At 41.5% G+C, this 17,547-nt stretch overlaps 1 protein-coding gene across 7 annotated transcripts in view; it reads right to left on the reverse strand.

The window, feature by feature from the left end:
* Positions 1-1,017: 1,017 nt before the first annotated feature.
* The window catches only part of pds5a (PDS5 cohesin associated factor A), a 48,442-nt gene continuing 31,912 nt past the window's right edge, over positions 1,018-17,547 (reverse strand). For 5 of the 7 annotated variants that reach the window (XM_085777734.1, XM_085777710.1, XM_085777702.1 and 2 more), the window contains exons 3-28: positions 15,885-16,088; positions 15,425-15,511; positions 13,125-13,222; positions 12,666-12,792; positions 12,275-12,355; positions 11,948-12,088; positions 11,722-11,837; positions 11,312-11,406; positions 11,043-11,188; positions 10,679-10,830; positions 10,305-10,418; positions 9,964-10,045; positions 9,803-9,851; positions 9,520-9,659; positions 8,885-9,000; positions 8,198-8,303; positions 7,825-7,985; positions 7,465-7,588; positions 7,205-7,363; positions 6,112-6,180; positions 5,884-6,020; positions 5,511-5,634; positions 5,203-5,407; positions 4,653-4,767; positions 4,359-4,491; positions 3,808-4,035 (exon numbers count right to left, since the gene is read on the reverse strand). In XM_085777734.1, coding sequence (XP_085633860.1) covers positions 3,823-4,035; positions 4,359-4,491; positions 4,653-4,767; positions 5,203-5,407; positions 5,511-5,634; positions 5,884-6,020; positions 6,112-6,180; positions 7,205-7,363; positions 7,465-7,588; positions 7,825-7,985; positions 8,198-8,303; positions 8,885-9,000; positions 9,520-9,659; positions 9,803-9,851; positions 9,964-10,045; positions 10,305-10,418; positions 10,679-10,830; positions 11,043-11,188; positions 11,312-11,406; positions 11,722-11,837; positions 11,948-12,088; positions 12,275-12,355; positions 12,666-12,792; positions 13,125-13,222; positions 15,425-15,511; positions 15,885-16,088 — 3,294 coding nt within the window. In that variant the 3' untranslated portion in view covers positions 3,808-3,822. Of the gene's footprint in view, positions 1,310-1,924; positions 2,247-2,387; positions 2,655-2,737; positions 2,826-3,064; positions 3,217-3,534; positions 3,603-3,807; positions 4,036-4,358; positions 4,492-4,652; positions 4,768-5,202; positions 5,408-5,510; positions 5,635-5,883; positions 6,021-6,111; positions 6,181-7,204; positions 7,364-7,464; positions 7,589-7,824; positions 7,986-8,197; positions 8,304-8,884; positions 9,001-9,519; positions 9,660-9,802; positions 9,852-9,963; positions 10,046-10,304; positions 10,419-10,678; positions 10,831-11,042; positions 11,189-11,311; positions 11,407-11,721; positions 11,838-11,947; positions 12,089-12,274; positions 12,356-12,665; positions 12,793-13,124; positions 13,223-15,424; positions 15,512-15,884; positions 16,089-17,547 lie in introns of those variants that run through there. The other 2 variants (XM_085777743.1, XM_085777752.1) reach the window with 2 other exon arrangements.

Here is a 17,547-nt window from a genome sequence, read left to right on the forward strand (position 1 = left end):
GACAGTGTCATATTTCTTTGATTAAAAAAAAAGTGGAAAATCAAGTTTTTAATGTGTCTATTGCTCTCCACAATGTGCAGCACAACAAAAGCATGGTGATAAAGACAAATGCGCTACACAATAACATCTAAAAGCATTTATTTTCTGGAAAAAAAAATTAAATATGGTCATGAGAATAGGCATACTTTAACTACATCAAAAATAAGTTGTCATCAACACAACCTGCAAGGTTCCCACTCACTCAGTGCCTAACAGCAGGCTTTAACCCAACAGAAAACTGACAAAAGTACAAAAAATATTTAATTGTAAAAGATGAACAAAAACCTTGAACATACTCGTATAGTAATATATCATTTATGCATTCCAAAGTACTGTTACATACTTCAGCAGTAAAAAAACAAAAAGGTAATTCAGACCCAGCTCGATTTCAGAGCCCCTGACCAGTCTAGGGGATGAGGCAAACAGAGCTTGGAACACAGTATTCAGAAAAGTCTGACAGCTTCAATTTGTCCATGAACACACTGGAAATGAATAATAAAAGGCCTTCAACAGCATTACAGGTGGCAGTAACGAAGCCACGGAGAGTTTCTACCTGGCCTTGTAACGCTAGAACCAAACCAAAGCACCTAAACATACCAAAGTTAGAAACCTAAACATACCAAAGTTTATAAAATTTTGGTGCCAGTACATCTGTTAAATGCATCGATGTCCTCATATTTAAGCCGTTTTCCGCAATTTTTTTTTGAACTGTCCTTAATATTGAAAAAGTTTAACTGGAAAGTTGCACATGGGTATTTACAAAATACAACTGTGTTAAGTAAAACAAGTGAAATCAGAACTATTGTGCAACAGAAGACACAGAGAGGAAGAGGTCAGGAGACATACAGTAGGATTTTTCCCAGGGAATTTAATATGCAACAATCATCATCAGATTAAAATGTTTGTAAAATGTCCATCCTGTTTTTTTTTCTTAAAAACAGCTCCACAAAAGAAGCAAAGAGCAACAAACACAAAGGAAAAAAATAACATGTTTTTTTTTGAGTAAGACCTACATACAATGAGCTTCAAATCATGACTACAAGGTGTTTAAAACCTTCTAGGATATCAGTGACGTATGTGTGTGTATGTGTGTAATTGTGTGCGTGCGTGTATGTATCCTTTATGTTTGTGTTTTTACGAAAGGTCCATAATGTGTCCAGGAAAGCTTTAAGAGTCAGAGGAGCGTGTGCGAAGGGTTGGGAAGGTTATGAGGAGGAGTCTGGCCCGTTCTCTACAGTCTGGATTTCACCTTCGCCAGTTTTCTCTTTACCTGAAACACAACAAAGTTCAAACTCAGCGTCACAAACTAAATAAAACATGTCACTTCATACGCTTTTGAATGTTGGTAAGAATATTTTGAACTATACTTTGTTTTCCAGTATCGTCCAAAAAAAATACTGCTCTCCTCATTAAAGGGCCCACCAGAAAGAAAATGTGTATTTCTCTAAATGGTTAATAATCATGCTGCGTCCAAGACAATTCGCAACTCGAAAAAAACAAGCTCCGAGTTGTGAAAAATTAATTCAACGGCATCAAACTCAGGAATTACAGATTGGAAATTCGAGTATCATCTGAGAGCTATGATTTTCCGACTTGATGTCAGTGACAGCTTTGAACCCGGCCTTTGTAACAAAAGTTATTTGTCGAGGTTGTCATGCATAATTTGACGCAATATAGTAAATACGCTTATATTTCACTCTAATAATGGCATTGTGTGGAATTTAACAGCTAATTTACCATCTCTTTTGTTTTTCTAGCCTCATTTTGACTTCATCTGCTTCCAAAATTAGCATATATTAGTTGTAGTTTGTTTCGGGTTGACTGACACAACACGCAACAGCTGGACGCTCTGTGTTCAGAGACTTCCTGCACTAAACCAACTCACTGCCAGTCCTCCTGCCTTCTCTGCACCGTTGTGCTCTCCCTGCCTGCCAGAGGAAACTCTCCTCCGCGTGGACTTTGTATCTCCCTGGCCGTTTGTGTCGAACTTGGCTGCACAGCTGGTCTGTCCGTGGGTGGGGGGCTGTCTCTCTTTGTCCTTCCTGCCACACAGAGCGCCCTCTGGACTGGACTCTAGCTCTACCTCAATGTCTCCCTCACTGCCCAGGAGGAGGGTGAATGTCTCTACAGCTCTCCCTGTCTCCTCTCCAGGCTCTCTCCACCTCCACCTCACCCTCTCATTGTCTCTGCTCACAAATGACCCCCTGCTGAGAAAAAAACAAAGCTGACATCTGAAGGACAGGATTAAATACCTATTGGTTTAGAGACATTTAAAAACACCACACTGAGGGCTTTTACTTCACTTAATGTTGTCCCTTTTCTGAATCTTCAGCTTCTTTTCTCTGCTCTCACCTCTGTAGGTCAATTTGTCTCTTTGTCCCTTCATCATTCTGCGCCTGCTGTTTTGACATCTTGATGTTGATTGAGTCTGCAGACGGGCTGGAGTTGGGGTCAGCTGCTCTCTTCCTGCCTCTGCCAGCTCCGCCTCCTGTTGGTGGCGCTGCTCCTTCCTTTTCAGCCGCCGGAGCAGCGGACGCTTTCGGTGGACGGCCGCGTCTCTTGACAGGCGACGCTTCTGTCCCGGCATCTGGGGTCACATTTTGACTTGGCTCATCCTGAAAGACGGTGACAAAAATATCAGTGAACAAAACACAGCTGTAAGTCTGAATGTTGTAGTTCAAGTAAATATCTATCTTACCTTCTTCACCTCATCATTCTTGATCACTGGGTTCTCGTTGTTTTCCTGCGCCCGACTCTCTGTTGGCTCTATGGCAGCGTTGCTGTTGCTACAAGACACATTAAAAAAAAAAGAGAAAATAAATAAATAACCCCAACGATGAATCACCCTCTATTTAGGTGCACGTGTGAGCAAGTGTTTGAATATGTTCATATTTTTTATAAACGCTGAACTGAATGAATAAAGTTGCCGTCTTCGTGAAGAATGAACATGAACAAGTGTGTTTCCATCTGTATGCAATGAACTTTGAACTTGTTCTTTTAAAGTATGAACCGGCACAACACAAACCTGTTCTTGTTGATGGATGTGGAGCTCAGCGGAGAGGAGTTGGTGCTGGTGTTGCTGGCTGTGTCTGAGGCTGGGGTGGTCTTGGTGAAGATTCGTCTTCCTGGTACCGTTAGGGGCTTGTTCACAGCTCCCAACACTGGAGCTGGTTTAGGCTGCGAGGAGGTGTAATGATCAAGCATCAATGTATCATTCAAGTCAATATTAATGTGTTACATCCCCTCTCAGACACAAACGTTACACTTGTAGACTCTGAATACTAATATATTCATAGGGATGTTTGAAAATAATACAGTTTTTCTTCTTAAATTTAACATCATAATGAACTCTAGTTTCCTGAATTAATACCAAGAAGGCCCTCCACCCACTTAAAGCAAACCTTACATATTACAAACTGATCTCAGCTCAGCAATGCGCTGACTACATAGTTCTGTTTACAGAGGTTATGGAAGCATGAAACGTTTTTTATTTACCTTCCCAGTGAGCAGCATTTGCCTCATGTCTGTCGAAAGATACTCCTTATCATTTTTGAATTCCTGTTGAAATGAATTAGTAGAAAAAATCAGATTAGCATAAACTGCTAAATTACAAATGTCAACTACAAAAAATCAGGATTTTGAAAATGTGTGCCTTTATTTATGACAGTGTGGACGCTAAGTGTTGTTGAAGAAGAGTTTGAGTTGCTGTGGTGCCACCCACCACAGGGGAAGCAAAGGTTGTGTTTATATTTGAGAGGTTTCAAAGGTTTCTTTTAACAAGTTTTAATGTATGATCTTCACATAATGGTTAATGTGTGTGTGTGTGTGTGTGTGTGTGTGTGTGTGTGTGTGTGTGTGTGTGTGTGTGTGTATTGCCTTGTCCTGTATGATGAAGAACTTGGAAGGTAAGACGGGGTCTTTCGGAGAATCCAGGTGACACGCAGTGCTCTTGTTGGCAATCACGAAGAGGGCAACATCACAGACGATGTACAGCTTCTGTAGCCACAACAACATCACAGACAGAGCTCATCTGATAACAGTTTGTGCTTCCTTTGTTTAAAGTAACACCACTTTACCATTAACATTCAAGTCTTTACCGTTTGAACAGCCTTCTGATTCAACATATGTTAAAATATGGATAGTCACCATTTAATTTCATCATGAATTATGTATTCTATACATCCGCAACTACCAATTTATTTTCCGCAAATACAAATGTCTGTTCAATAGACCTACAGCTAATTTCATGTCGGCTCTTTTACTGATGTTGGTTTATCCCGTTTTATTTTAATTTATTCATGAATAAAACGTGTATGCACCTCGTTGGCCTTTGTATCATCGGGACACTGTGCATCCTTGGTCTGTTTGATGTTCTCTACCATCTTTCTTAGAAAGGCATGACTGTTGTTCTCATTCTTAGTCATCAGGACTTCCAGCATGAACCACAGGCACCTACAACAAATAGGCATCCACACAATTAACACGTTGCATATCATGACTTGATCATTTGTGCATCTTTACTGTTGTGAGTCTAAAACATTCTCAAATAATATTCAGCTGTGTCCTGGTCGTCAGGGACAGTGTTGGACACAAACCACTGGGTCAACACTCACTCTTTGATGTCTTTGAGCTGTTCATATTCATGTGGTTTTGTGAAGTCTGGGTCGTGGGCCAGCAGGTGGATCATGTAGGGAACGACATATTCAGGAAGGAGGGAGACAAGTTTTTCTGCAGGGACAGAGAGAGAGAGAGAGAGAGAGAGAATAACCACATTTAATTTCCACAAGGATGTATGTGCTTGAGTATGTATCCCTGTGTGTGTGTCTGGAAAAATATGAGCTGAACATGAAAACGTAACAACTGATGCAGGATTAACAAAGCACTTAAAGAAAGTTTGTCCTAGATATACCTTAGCAGACTTAGCTTAGTGAATTAATGATGTAAATGAAACATGTGACTGATAAAATTTACATATAAATGCCATACTTCCATCAAACAGTTTAATAACCTCTGACTGGAGAATTAACACCACAAACTGTTTCTTTCTCATGCTACTGGTGTCCAGTGCTCTGTAAAATGACAACAGTAGCCATGTGCACTCATGGAGCACGTGAAGTTTCAGAGAGAAAAAAAAAAAAAAACTTCCACAGGTTAAACACCGACCCTGAGCGAGCGGATTTTGTTTGATGTACTCTCTGCGGACGGAGATGTTTTTGAGGAGGCACTGTCTGGCGTGGGCGCGGCGCTCCTTCACTGGGTCCTTGGCACAGAGGGCAAAGACGGCCAGGTACTCCAGGGGCAGCATCAGCTTGACAAGAGCCAGGTGCAACTTCTGGGCAAAGATCTGACGAACCTGGTAGCACTCATCCTGCAAGTGAGGAGAAAGAAACTTAGTGATAAGAAAAGAGAAAGAGAAACTGACGGGAACGTTTTTTTCTTCCCGTCTTCCCAGATGTAAAAGTGTAACTAACATTGATAACAAGGCCGCAGAGTTGAAACTGTTCAGGTGTGATGATGTCATGGTAACAGGGCTCCTGGGCCAACTTCATAATGGCTCCACCTGCGGCCAGCCTCAGCCGAGACATGTCTGATTTACTGCAGGAGAGAGGGAAAAGCAAGGGGAAGAGGGATGACGGAGAAAGATTTAAATACACATTTATAACTTGCAAATCTGTTCTCAAACAGTTAAATTCTTAATTCATGACTTTAACTTCATAAACACCAGCTTGTTTGTTTTTTCTATACTGGGGTCTGTGTCTAACGTGCATCTGTTTTGAGATCCTCCTCATTAGCACCAACAGCTCTGCTCTGACTGGCCACCTTGATCTTAAATCACGGACGTACCTGATCTTCTTCTGCTCTGTGAGGTCGCCCTCGCTGACCAACATCGCTGACAGCAGGCGTAAGGTGGAGTTTGCCGACTTAGATTGGTTGTTCTTCATGCCTAGTAACCAGCGCACCAGCAGCTTGATCGCCTGCACCTGTAGGGACAGGAAGAGCATAAATTACAAGGACAAAAGTAATAATTATTAATCTGACAGGACTTAAATTCCAGTTGGGTTTGCCTCTTACCTTAGCTAGAACCTCAGGTGAGACTTCCTCATCAGTGGTCCACAGCTTGCCGTTCTTGTTTCCCACTGACTGGAAAGACGAAGGGAAGCAGTCACATAGTCACATATTCACTCTTCTTTGTTTAAATGTATTATACTCAACCAGAAAAACATTTCCTACAGAAAATGCATGTAAATGCTGAAGGATTTCCAGTGCTGGAAAGGCTGAAGCTATAGAAAAGTAAAACTTGTAATCGGAGAGATGAATGGTGCTAAAAGCAGTAAAAATGGGAAAATTTTGAAAATCCTGAATGTATGAGTCTTTGAACAGTTGTAACTGACGAACATCACTGAAGCCATGCTAATGTAGCTAACGTAGCTAATACAGGGTTTCTGCAGGTACCAGCAAATCTAATTTAATGCTTTTTAATGCCCTTTTTAATGCCATTTCAAACATTTTTAATGCCCGTGACTGCAAATACTATACGTGTGCATATATACACTTACCTATATACACATATACACACGCAATTACTTGGTTCTGCATGTTTATCACACCGATAGAGGAGCACCGACTGCAATTTTCTGGCCGATCACCGATTTTTAAAAAGCCTGACCTGCCGATTCCGATTTTTGCTGATAGCGATTAAAAAAAAAAAAAGTCAACAGTATCCTGCCACCACCTAAAAATATGAATTTAGAAAATTCTCCATTTCTTCACCCACGTTTAATTTTACTGTAGATTAACTGTATAATCCCCCTATTTCTCTGCTCTTTGTGCTCTATAGGGATGTAATGATATCAAAATCTCACTGTATGAATCAATCAATTTTTTAATGCCTTTGAGAATCAGATTTAATGCCTTTTAATGCCATTTAAGGCCTTAATTTTAGCAAAATATATTTAATGACTTTTAATGCTTTTTAATGACCTGTAGAAACCCTGTAATAGTTGAAGATTTAAAAACAGAGCATTCACACCCTTTGTTCAAAGTTGTCATTTACAAACCGTTCCCGCGACACTGCTACGACAACACGAATACAATACCAAGTATGTCATCATGTACGCAGTGGTCTCGCTTGTATGTTTAAGTGTAAACTTTGTTCTTCTCATACCCTGTCATTCATGAGCAGGTCCTTCACGATGAAATTCGCCACAATGGATTTCATTGGTGAGGCAAACTGATCGGGGGCCAGCATGGAGATGTGGCCCAATGACACCAGTGGAGTAATGAGCTGCTCTGGGACGTCTGCGTTCAGACTTCGTGACAAAGGCTGGAGATAACAGATAACAAAACAGATCGTAAAGGGCAAAGCAAAAAAAAACAAACATTAAACACCATCTTCCATCTGTAACACAAGGCAGATCCCCCTACCTCAAAAATCTGTGCCAGCTGCACTTCCTTGTTGTTGAAGATGGCATGGATACAGTGGACAGCCTGCTTGGCCTGGTGAGGTGTGCCCCGCTTGGCTTTCTGGTGCAAGACGGGAATCAGGGTCCTGGTGGGCACAGCAGATATTAGGCTTACACAACAATATTAGACTTTACAATCTCATTCTTCTCATAAGCTTGCCTTTATTGTGTAGTTGTCATATGTGAACACAATTTTCCCTTTTTAGCTCTGATTTGCCAGTAGCTTTACTGTATGTAAACTACTGCTCTGGAAAGGTGTTCAACAAAAGGCACATTGTAAAGTCTGAATTCATCACTTTCTGTTCACAATCTTTTCTCTTACGATCTTATCTGTTGTAGCTCCGTCTCAATCTTTTGCCCAGTGTTTCTGAAAATCTGGATGGCTGCTTCTGCCACTTTGTCATCCTCCATTTTCAAACACTGGAGCAGGGACTCGTAGGTCTCTGCTGAGTGAAACGCTGTGGGGTGGGTGAATGACAGGACCTAAAGGGAATGAAATATAACAGATATAATTTACTTTCTTACCTTCATTCATCAGAATACCTTTCAGATATACAAGTTTACCCTAAAAAGACAGCAATAGTGTTTACTTTATGTTAAAGCCACACCATTTAACACAAACAATCATGCACGTTGCAATACAGAAATTAACTTTTGCAGACTTGAAACCTCTGTGCTTGGTCCATGTTAAGTACCTTGAGTAGCTCCAGGCCTGAGCGGATGGCTGTATCAGGGGTAACACCCTCCTCATCGTCATCAGCTGTGCCCTCAATGGACTTATTGAGCAGCTTCACCAGGGCACTAAAACAAGACATTTATTATCATCAACATACCACTGTAAATTATTAGTATCCTTCTCATAACCTAATTTAAGCCATTGTTTTCATGCAAATTTAAGCACGTCAGGGTCCCCTAGCACAACATTCAAGCAGGAATTAAACATTTAAGAAATTGTTATGCTGTGCAACTTGAGTACTTGAAGTGATTCAGCTGGAGTGCTTCCTCTCTCATGGTGTTTTTCCATAAAGCAGAAAGGGTTAAATATGTGCCCTGACTGAGGTCTGCAGTGACACCTCACCCCCACTAGGTGTCTCAGTGAATGAGAAAAGCCTGGTAATGTATTACACAATAGCACAGACAGAGTCCATGAAGCACATCAGAGACAGGGGAACACACACACTATTGGTTCTCCTCTGTTTATGTAAACTGTATAAAAAGCCCCTTAATTCTAATTAAACAGGATTTCAAGGCAATTTCATGCCTTTTCATTATATTCTTTTGGGATTATAATTTAGACTATACTTTGTTGTGAAATTTAGAGAATAAAACTGAACTTAAACCAGGATACTTGGTGTGTTGAAAGGATTGTGAATTTTTCTGACCTGATGGCCTCGGAGTCGATGTGGACAGGAGCAATGCGCTCCAGCAGGAACTTGACCATCTCCAGGAAGGGGTTGGTGGGCTGTTTGGGGAACGTCAACTTCCGAGTGATCTCCCTCTGCACCAACAAATAGGAATACTGTTAATACCAACGTTCGTGTATGCATCAGGGACAAGTTTCTCTTTCAGTCATATTGCAGTTTCACATAAATCAAACCAAACACAAAAGTATAACAGGTGCAGATATTATTTCTGCTGCAAGATTTGCTTTGTTATCTTGAACCAGGCATTAAGTATTGATTATTTGAGAATAAATGTTCTACCCGTCTACTACTATGAAACTTCTATAATGTTCTGTGACCACAATTGGAAAATACTATAAAAAAACAAAAAACAACTATTATCAGTTTGTAATACAACTTCCCTCTTTCTCTGAGCGACCACATCATCCCCTGGGATTTAAAGCTGCATTGATTTATTTCCGTCTTAGGCTCAAAAACAGACTCCCAGCATTGAGCCTCGTCTCTGTCTGCAGAGTTAACACCTGTGTCTATGTATTAAAATAAGACAGATGAATGGCTGCCAGTCTATGTATGAGTGTATATGCTAGATAGACAGGTGTCCAGTGTCCTCTCACCACACAGATCTCAGCCTGTTTACAAGAGCAGGTCGGACTGATGAGCATCTCCAGCTGGACCCGGAGCTTCTCGTCCTCCCCGAGAACCTGGTTGAACTTCTTCATGAAGTCCTGGGCCTTTCCTGCATCTGGCAGGTTCTCTGGAAACACCAGAAACAGAGTTTGGATTAAGCCTCATGATTGATTAGGACGCCAGCTACTTAATCAAGAAGAAATAATCTTTACCAATGTGGAGATGTGATAGTGTGCAGCAGTTAAAAAGGTCTTTGTGTTTATTACTTACTGGCAATACTCATCAGCTTTCCAAACATGGCTGTGTTATTGGCCTCAGACTAACAACGAAAAGAGAGAGATACAAATCAGATTTACTCAAGACTTGTGCTTTAAAAGATAGGGGAGATGTCAGTTTTGTGGATGTGTGTGTGTGTGTGTGTGTCAGCGCACCACTGGCAGCTTGTGCAGGTCCAGCAGCTCTTTTACAAGGCCTCTGAGCATGTTCTGACACTTCCACATCTCATTCAGAGCCCTGGAAACAAGGATCAATTACACAAACAGAGGGGAAACAAGTAAGAGGAGATGCTGTGCTATGTAGTCCTTCTCTGTTGCCATTACGCTGCTGTGTTTCATATAAAATATACTCTAAGTATAAGTTTAGAGAAAATATGGATCTAACGGGCCAGTATTCAGTTAACAATCTAAAATGTGTGATTGTTAAGTTAAGTTAAGAATTACTTTATTAAAAGGGAAATTCATTCATGTGGTGCTGATATTGCAGGTTTACTGACTTGACAGCGTTTGTGTCCAGGCAGGCGTACAGGTAGTAGAGACACTTCATCTTCTCCTCTGTGTCCAGACTGTGAGGCACCATGTACTGAGCGAAGATCTTCTCTACTAGTAACCTGTAGACAGGAGCAGAGTTCACAGTGATGACGACTGATTTGATTATGATTTCTATCACAAATGTTTAACTCGTCTACTGCAACACATCTCTTCCTACTTGCTGCTAAGGAAGAAGAAAATATATTACACATCAGATGCTCAGGTCTCTGTTCTTTTAGCTGTTTCTCTAAAAGTTCACGGTTTCTCATGGCAACAGCCACAAAAAACACACTGATCACCAACACCAACGATGTGATGAGTACAGTAAGACTGTTCTCACTTGTCGTCAATGCTGTTCTGATAGTATATGTGCAGCAGCTTGTCTTTGATCCAGCTGATCTTCTGGGCAGACTCCTTCCCGGCCTCGTGGTGAAGACAGTATTTCTTATAAAGCTGAGCCAGGCCCATCATGGCCTCTTTGCGCACACGCCACTATAAGAGATGGGAGAAGAGGGGGAAAATAATTTAGGAAAGTATTATATTAATATACTTGTCTTGATTTATAAAAAAATAAAGTACATACTACACAGTATTTGTTAACTGCTTTACAATGACCACCCAAAATGCCATCTAGGTCGTTTCCTGCATGGCTATAATAATATCTGCACCACTCAGGCACCATAGTGAGAGCTCATTTATCTCACCCTCTTGTCCAAAGTCCTTTCCCGTACGAAGCCTAACAGCTGGTCATTGACCAAGTTGAGGTCCTTCTTTCCGGCATTAATGATGGTGACAATGACATCATGACGGATGGCCTCCTCTGGGTCATGGGAGCGCACCTTCAGATACTCTGTTCGGATAAAAAGGCAGACATGCAACGTCAACATTGTTCAGTGACGTCAGAGAGGGGACTGACTCAGAGGGAAGAGGAAGCATGCAGGAGGCAGAGTGAGTCATAATAGTAGAAGCAAACCTGTCAGGTCTCTGGCCAGGTCTGGATGGTTCATGAGGCAGTGGCTGGCGAACTTTACACACTCTAGCCTCACTGGAACGTGGATGTCATTGAACCTGGAGAAAACCATCAGTTTAACATCAAATAAATTCAGCTCATAATTTGAGAAAGCAAGTGAAGGAGTAACAAAATTATATTAGAGGTAGATTTGACTCCAGCACAAATTTCTATCCTTATAAATGAAAATGTGCCCTTCACCAACCTTAGAAAGATGTCTCTTAAATTCCGTTGTCAAAAAAGGATAATGATCTAGTCTTTGCTCACATTTAGAAATTTCTAACTTGTATTGATAAAATATATATGGATATTTACAACAGAAGTCCTCACTTTTAATTTGTTAGTTCTGAATGAACTCGATCAGAGTAACTCACCGTCCCAAGAAGCACTGCCACAGCGGTCTGTTCTGTGAGGCCAGCTCTGAGTCTTTGGCCCCAAACAACTTTGCTAGCAACCGTACAACAGCTAGACGCTCCTCGCCATCATTGCTCTGAAAACATAGATAAATTCTCTTTTTATCATAGGTTAAAAACAGGCAAAATGTCAGCCATCTCCATGTTGTGCTCAGCTCTAATCTGAGAGTGTGTGTTTTGTTCTTACTTTAAGTTTGAACTCCAGCTGTGGCATGACAGAGGTAAGCAGCATAGGGTCGATGGCAAACAGTTCCTGGATAAGGTCAAAGACATGTTCTGACAGGTCGCTGACTGATGACTTGCCCATCACTAAAACCTGATTGAAGAACTGAGGAAGAAAAAAAACAGCATGAGATAACGACTTGGTTTGACAAGACACAGGGCCGAAACAGAAAGCAAATCATGTTGGAAGATTCTAACATCAAGTGTGAGAGAAACAAAACTACAAAGTCAAACTGAGAGCAGATAACTGAGATGTAGAGGGATGATAAACACAGTGGAGGATGCTACTCACGTTTGCAATGCACGTCTCTATGGTCTGGACGGTCCTCTTAAGCAGAGTCTTGGCAAGATCGTACGCTTGCTTGTTTAAATTCTGTCCCAAGGAAAGTTAAACAGTAATTAGTTCGCTCAATTATGCGCACTTCAGTTTAACATTCACACATGCACTGAGCTTGGTGTTCAAACTGACAGTGGCTGAAAAACATGCAGGGCTCATTGTTGTGAGATAATGAAACAAGCTTGTGTGCTGAGCATCAACATTTTATCATCAGATTCAGCTTCATTTTGAAAAGACAAAAATACATCAACAACATCAATCAAAATTACACTAAACAATGTAAAACTTAATCTGCCTCATGCCTACATCATATTATAATATGCACGTGCTTGTTTGTGCATCTCACCTTGTGTGCAGGGATGAGATTAATGAGGATGGTATCCAGCAGCTCCTGTGTGACTCCGTCTCCCTCCATGATGATAGAACTCATCAGGTCCATCATGTGCATCTGAACCTTCTGGTTATGGCTGTTGCTGTGGACAGAGAGGGACACAGAGACTGAGACATGGACATTTAGTCCCGAGCGTTACCTGAAGAACATAGCTGAAAAAGGTGATGATTATTTAAATATGACGACCCATTTCTTGATGACTGAAGAACTAATGAAACAAAAATTACTCATATACCATGATTTTATTTGTATTTTCATCCCTAATACGCCAGTCTCCTGTGTTTCTAGGTAAGCGAAACAAGAGCTAACAGAGGGACAGAGGTAGAAAATAAGGTCTGATAAACCCCAAGATATTTCAGAAGGAAATTAATAGGACACAAAAAAGGACACAGCAGCAGATAACAAGGACCTTACTTTATGACAGAGAAGAGTGTTTTGAAAAGCTGAATGAAGATCTCGTTGCAATCCTCCAGTTCAAAGCAAATGTTGTAAGACTTCACCCACGCCAGGTTCTATGAAGAAAAATACACAAAAATTACATTTGTTCATCGGTGATCAGTAATTCAACATTTTACTTCATAGGGCTGAAATCAACCAAAGACATTTTGGGTCAACAGAAGCCCTGAACTTTCGACTAGACATCGACTAATTAATACATTTATAATTTATTAATTATAAATAATAGGGCTGACCCAAAAAAACCGAAGCTTCGAAGCTTCGATCACGGACTTCATGATCGATTACCATGGCAACAAACAATCTTTTTTTTTTTTCCCCTTCCTTTTTGACACGGTTCTCATCGGCAATTGTTACATTAAAATGAGTAGGCTACTTGGCACCTGCCTGATTTTGGAGATATGCAGTGTTTGTTTGCCATTACTTTCATTATTTCTGCTACGAGTTGCTTTATATAGAGAGCCTAAGCGGAAGCAGGAGTAACGGTCACCATGGGACCTCAACTCTGAAAAACTCGCCATTCAAATGAATGGGACTGAAAATTTTATTTCGGGATCCGTTTGAATTGTGCCATGAGAAAAAAATATGACCTCTACCTGTTTAAAACATCACGTTTCATCCCGAGAAATCAGCAGTTTGCTGTAAAGCTATTGTAGAATAAAATTCAGAAGAATCTGTAACCAGAAAGACTACAAGTCGCGTAGGTGACGTCACACACCAAATGCCGCCCTTTCCCGTGTCAGTTGGTGACGTATTTTTTGTGCGACGCAGATCTGTAGTCCGTAGAGCGGTCTTTACACAAAATACATTCTTCTGTTGCCGTTTTACGATGAACGGCTGATTTCTCTTCATGAAACGTGATGTTTTAAACAGGTAGAGGACATATTTTTTTCTCATGGCGCAATTCAATTGGATCACGAAATAAAATTTTCAGTCTCATTCATTTGAATGGCGAGTTTTTCAGAGTTGAGGTCCCATGGCGCCGTTACTTCCTGCTTCCGCTTAGGCTCTCTATTAAATCGTTTTTGACGTAAATATTGTGCACTGAAATTAATTACACACTCGAGTCGGCTTGTTTTGCGCATGCTGTGAAAATGCTCTGATTGACTTGAATGGGAGTGAAGCGCTGCGGCGCCACGGAGACAGAGGGGCTGTCCCATTCCTCCACACTTGACTCAGTGCGCTTGGTTACACACTTTGGTGACGTTTTGCCGGCGGAACGTATATTTACATATAGTGTGCAAGCATGGATTAAGTGGCCAAGCGTGTGGGGGGATATTTAAAAGCAATCGGGACACACTTGACAAGTGCAGCCTGTGCCATTGCGCACAGTAGCACAACTACGACACACTCACACACACAGCACAGCAACAATTTTAATAAACAGTGCTGCTGGATCACAGTCTCATCTACTCCTAAAGTGTCTCTATGCGCAAGATTCAGATCATACATGTAAGCCCAACTCTGTAAGTAAATAAAACAAACAAGAAAAACGAAAAAATAAAAACATGAACAGAGCATGATGAATATAAAATATGACATTAAAAAGTCATAATTATGAGATAGAAAGTTAATTTAATTTTATTGAGATTAATTCAATCGCATTTCCTAAACGGGCTTGTGGCTGCCGGTGATGGCGGACTTCACCGTGGTACATTGTGGGATTTATACTTGGCCAAATACCGCTCGGATGCGGTCTTACCTTAAGTGTGGGTAAAGTGCAAATCAAGCGCGCTGCACTTTCGGTCGTTGGAGAAATGGGACACACTTGCGCACTGACACTAAGCCCATGAACGCGCACGCCAAGCGCCCAAGTGTGTAAGTGTGATCGAGTGTGCATATTGGGACAGGCCCAGAGACCCAGGTCAAACAGCGTAGCGAGGAGAACAGCCCGTGAGGAAGATGAAAATGAGGAGGGATTTAGAAATAAAAGCCTGCCCCCAATAAAGGCCGGGTCTCCTGGGTAATTTTGTAAATAAAGGCCTCGGTCCTCCTGTTGAAATTAACACGACAAAAAATCGACCAGAATTTTGGTCGAGCCAGAATGTATTGACCAATAAATCGACCAGTCAACTGGGAGGTTACAGCCCCAGTACTTTATGTTTGAACAACAATCCATAAAACACATGTTGGAGTCGGACAGCAATTGATTATTATTTTCCGTAGGGATGAAAGTGCAACTATTTAAATTTGATTGAGTCATTGTTTGCTAATCCCTTCCTCAGCTCCTCATGTGTTTGATCAAATAAGTGTCTTACTTCCAGCAGGTAGAAGTATCTATTGAACTGGGGGCTCTTGGTGTCTTCTAGCCCCTTCAGCTGTCTCGTGATGAACAGGAAGATGTCCTGGAGAAAACACAAGGAAACATTTGAGCACGCAACAATAGTTTTTGATCTTTATAAATCTTGCAAGTTCTCAGCACAGCAGATTAATTCAGATAAAACAGCAACAAGGCTCATCTCTGTTGTTTTGAAGGGAACACTTACTAGATGTGTATAGCACCTTGACATGTGTTCAGATTTAAATGCTACAATAAAACCAGTTTCAAGCTAAAACTAATGTAAGATTAATGACTTGGTGAACATGAACCCACTGACAGCGTATGATTTGACTGTAAATTAACTACAGCACATTCATTAAAAAACATAAAATCGGCAGTTCTGTGAAGCTTTGGCTACTTTTGGACCATTCGTTGGTTGGCCAGGGTCAGTTCCTCACCTTGAGTTTGTCATGAGAGGTGTAGGGAGCCTCTGGAGCGTAGATCCTGAAGATGTCAGCCAGACAGCAGGCCACCAGTAGCCGTACATCTTTGTTAGGGTTCCTGAGGAAGAACTCGGAGGCGAGGTGGAGCGCCAGGCTGAGATACTGCTGCTTCTCCTCCTCAGAGTCTTGATCCATGTCCATGTAGGTCTTCACCACCATCTGTGTGACAGAGCAACACGAAGAGGGTGAGATGGGAACCACTCTGGGTGGCCAAAATCATCAATTAGAAAAGGTGAAATGTTTGACAGCTCTGCATCGACAAAATCAGAGTTTAGCCTCTTCATCCTCCGTAGCCATGGCAACAAAGGTCTCACAGATGAGAATGATGGGAGAAGTATAACTTAGGAGCAGGCTGCCCAAATCCATCTCAAGAACAAGGGAAGATACACCTTACCTTAATCATTACAACGGGCAGATGCTATACTTTAAATACAGTAAATTGCCTGTCCAGAGAGAAGTAACAGTGTGGCAGCAGGTTTGGACTCTCTAGCATGATACACTGAAATAACAACAGAGGGGAATGTCACTTGAAAGGCTCTACTTCTGTTGGCGGCTTTGTATTTCTATTGCGGTTCAGATGCGAAAAAAAAAAAACGTTCCAAACTCTTCTGTATGTGTCTGACCGTGTTGTGAACCATGTATCAATGTTTTTCCACAGCATGATACCAACTCAACTAACTCCATTCAACCCAGTTTACAGGTACTAACCCTAACCCTAACCCTAACCCTGAAAGCAGCATCATGATTATAGCAATGGCACACAAATCTTTCATTGGAAGCAATAGAGAGAAAGTACTAACAACATCTTTGGGACTGCAACTTCTACCCAACTCAATCTCCTCTCATAAATTACCTTCTAATGAGCTCTTTTCACTTTCCCCAATCGCAGAGCGCTGTAACTTTTACAGAGTTAACGGTCACAATAGAGAATGGGGGTTTACAGTTCATTTGACTTTGCCTATTTTGATTATCTCATACCAGACAAACAAGGTTAAAATTACAGGATTTTTCCAAAGTTGTATGCACACAAATCTCATAAAGTTCTTCTGGACAGGACCAAGGATGCAGCACTTTAACCAACCATTTCCTCTATGAGTGTGTGTGTGTGTGTTTGTGTGTGTGAGAGAGAAGCAGAGCAGTGGAGCTCACTGAACAGCCAGGCAGCCAGCTGGGGTGGGGGATGGGCCAACAGCTCCAACAACCTGCAGAGCAACACACTTGCTCCTAAACACAGACACACACACCCCTCCCAACCCTCTGCTCGTATGACCAGTAATAGTCACAACCCAGCCGGTGAGGACTATCTACTGAGACGGGCATGTAGGCCCATTGACCTGCAGAGTGCGTGTGTGCCCCCGAACCTTTAATTTACTTAAGGTAATTTGAACATAATTTTAGCTCCATGTAAAACTGTAGGAGGCACGTTGCAAATAGCTCAACAGCTCTGCAGCTGTGCAGTTTGTGCAAAGAGTTAAATCAATATTTACCCACAGTTTAACCGTTTAATTCACGCAAACAGCTCTGCCAGCATCTGATAAACCGTGAAGCGACAAGCATTTCCTTCCTCAGGGTGAAATCAAAAACATCCCTCCTTCGTGTCGTTCAAACAGGTTTGCAA

This window comes from Trachurus japonicus, chromosome 1 (assembly GCF_045865225.1).
Source record: "Trachurus japonicus isolate A0001 chromosome 1, Traja_1.0".
NCBI lineage: Eukaryota > Metazoa > Chordata > Actinopteri > Carangiformes > Carangidae > Trachurus > Trachurus japonicus.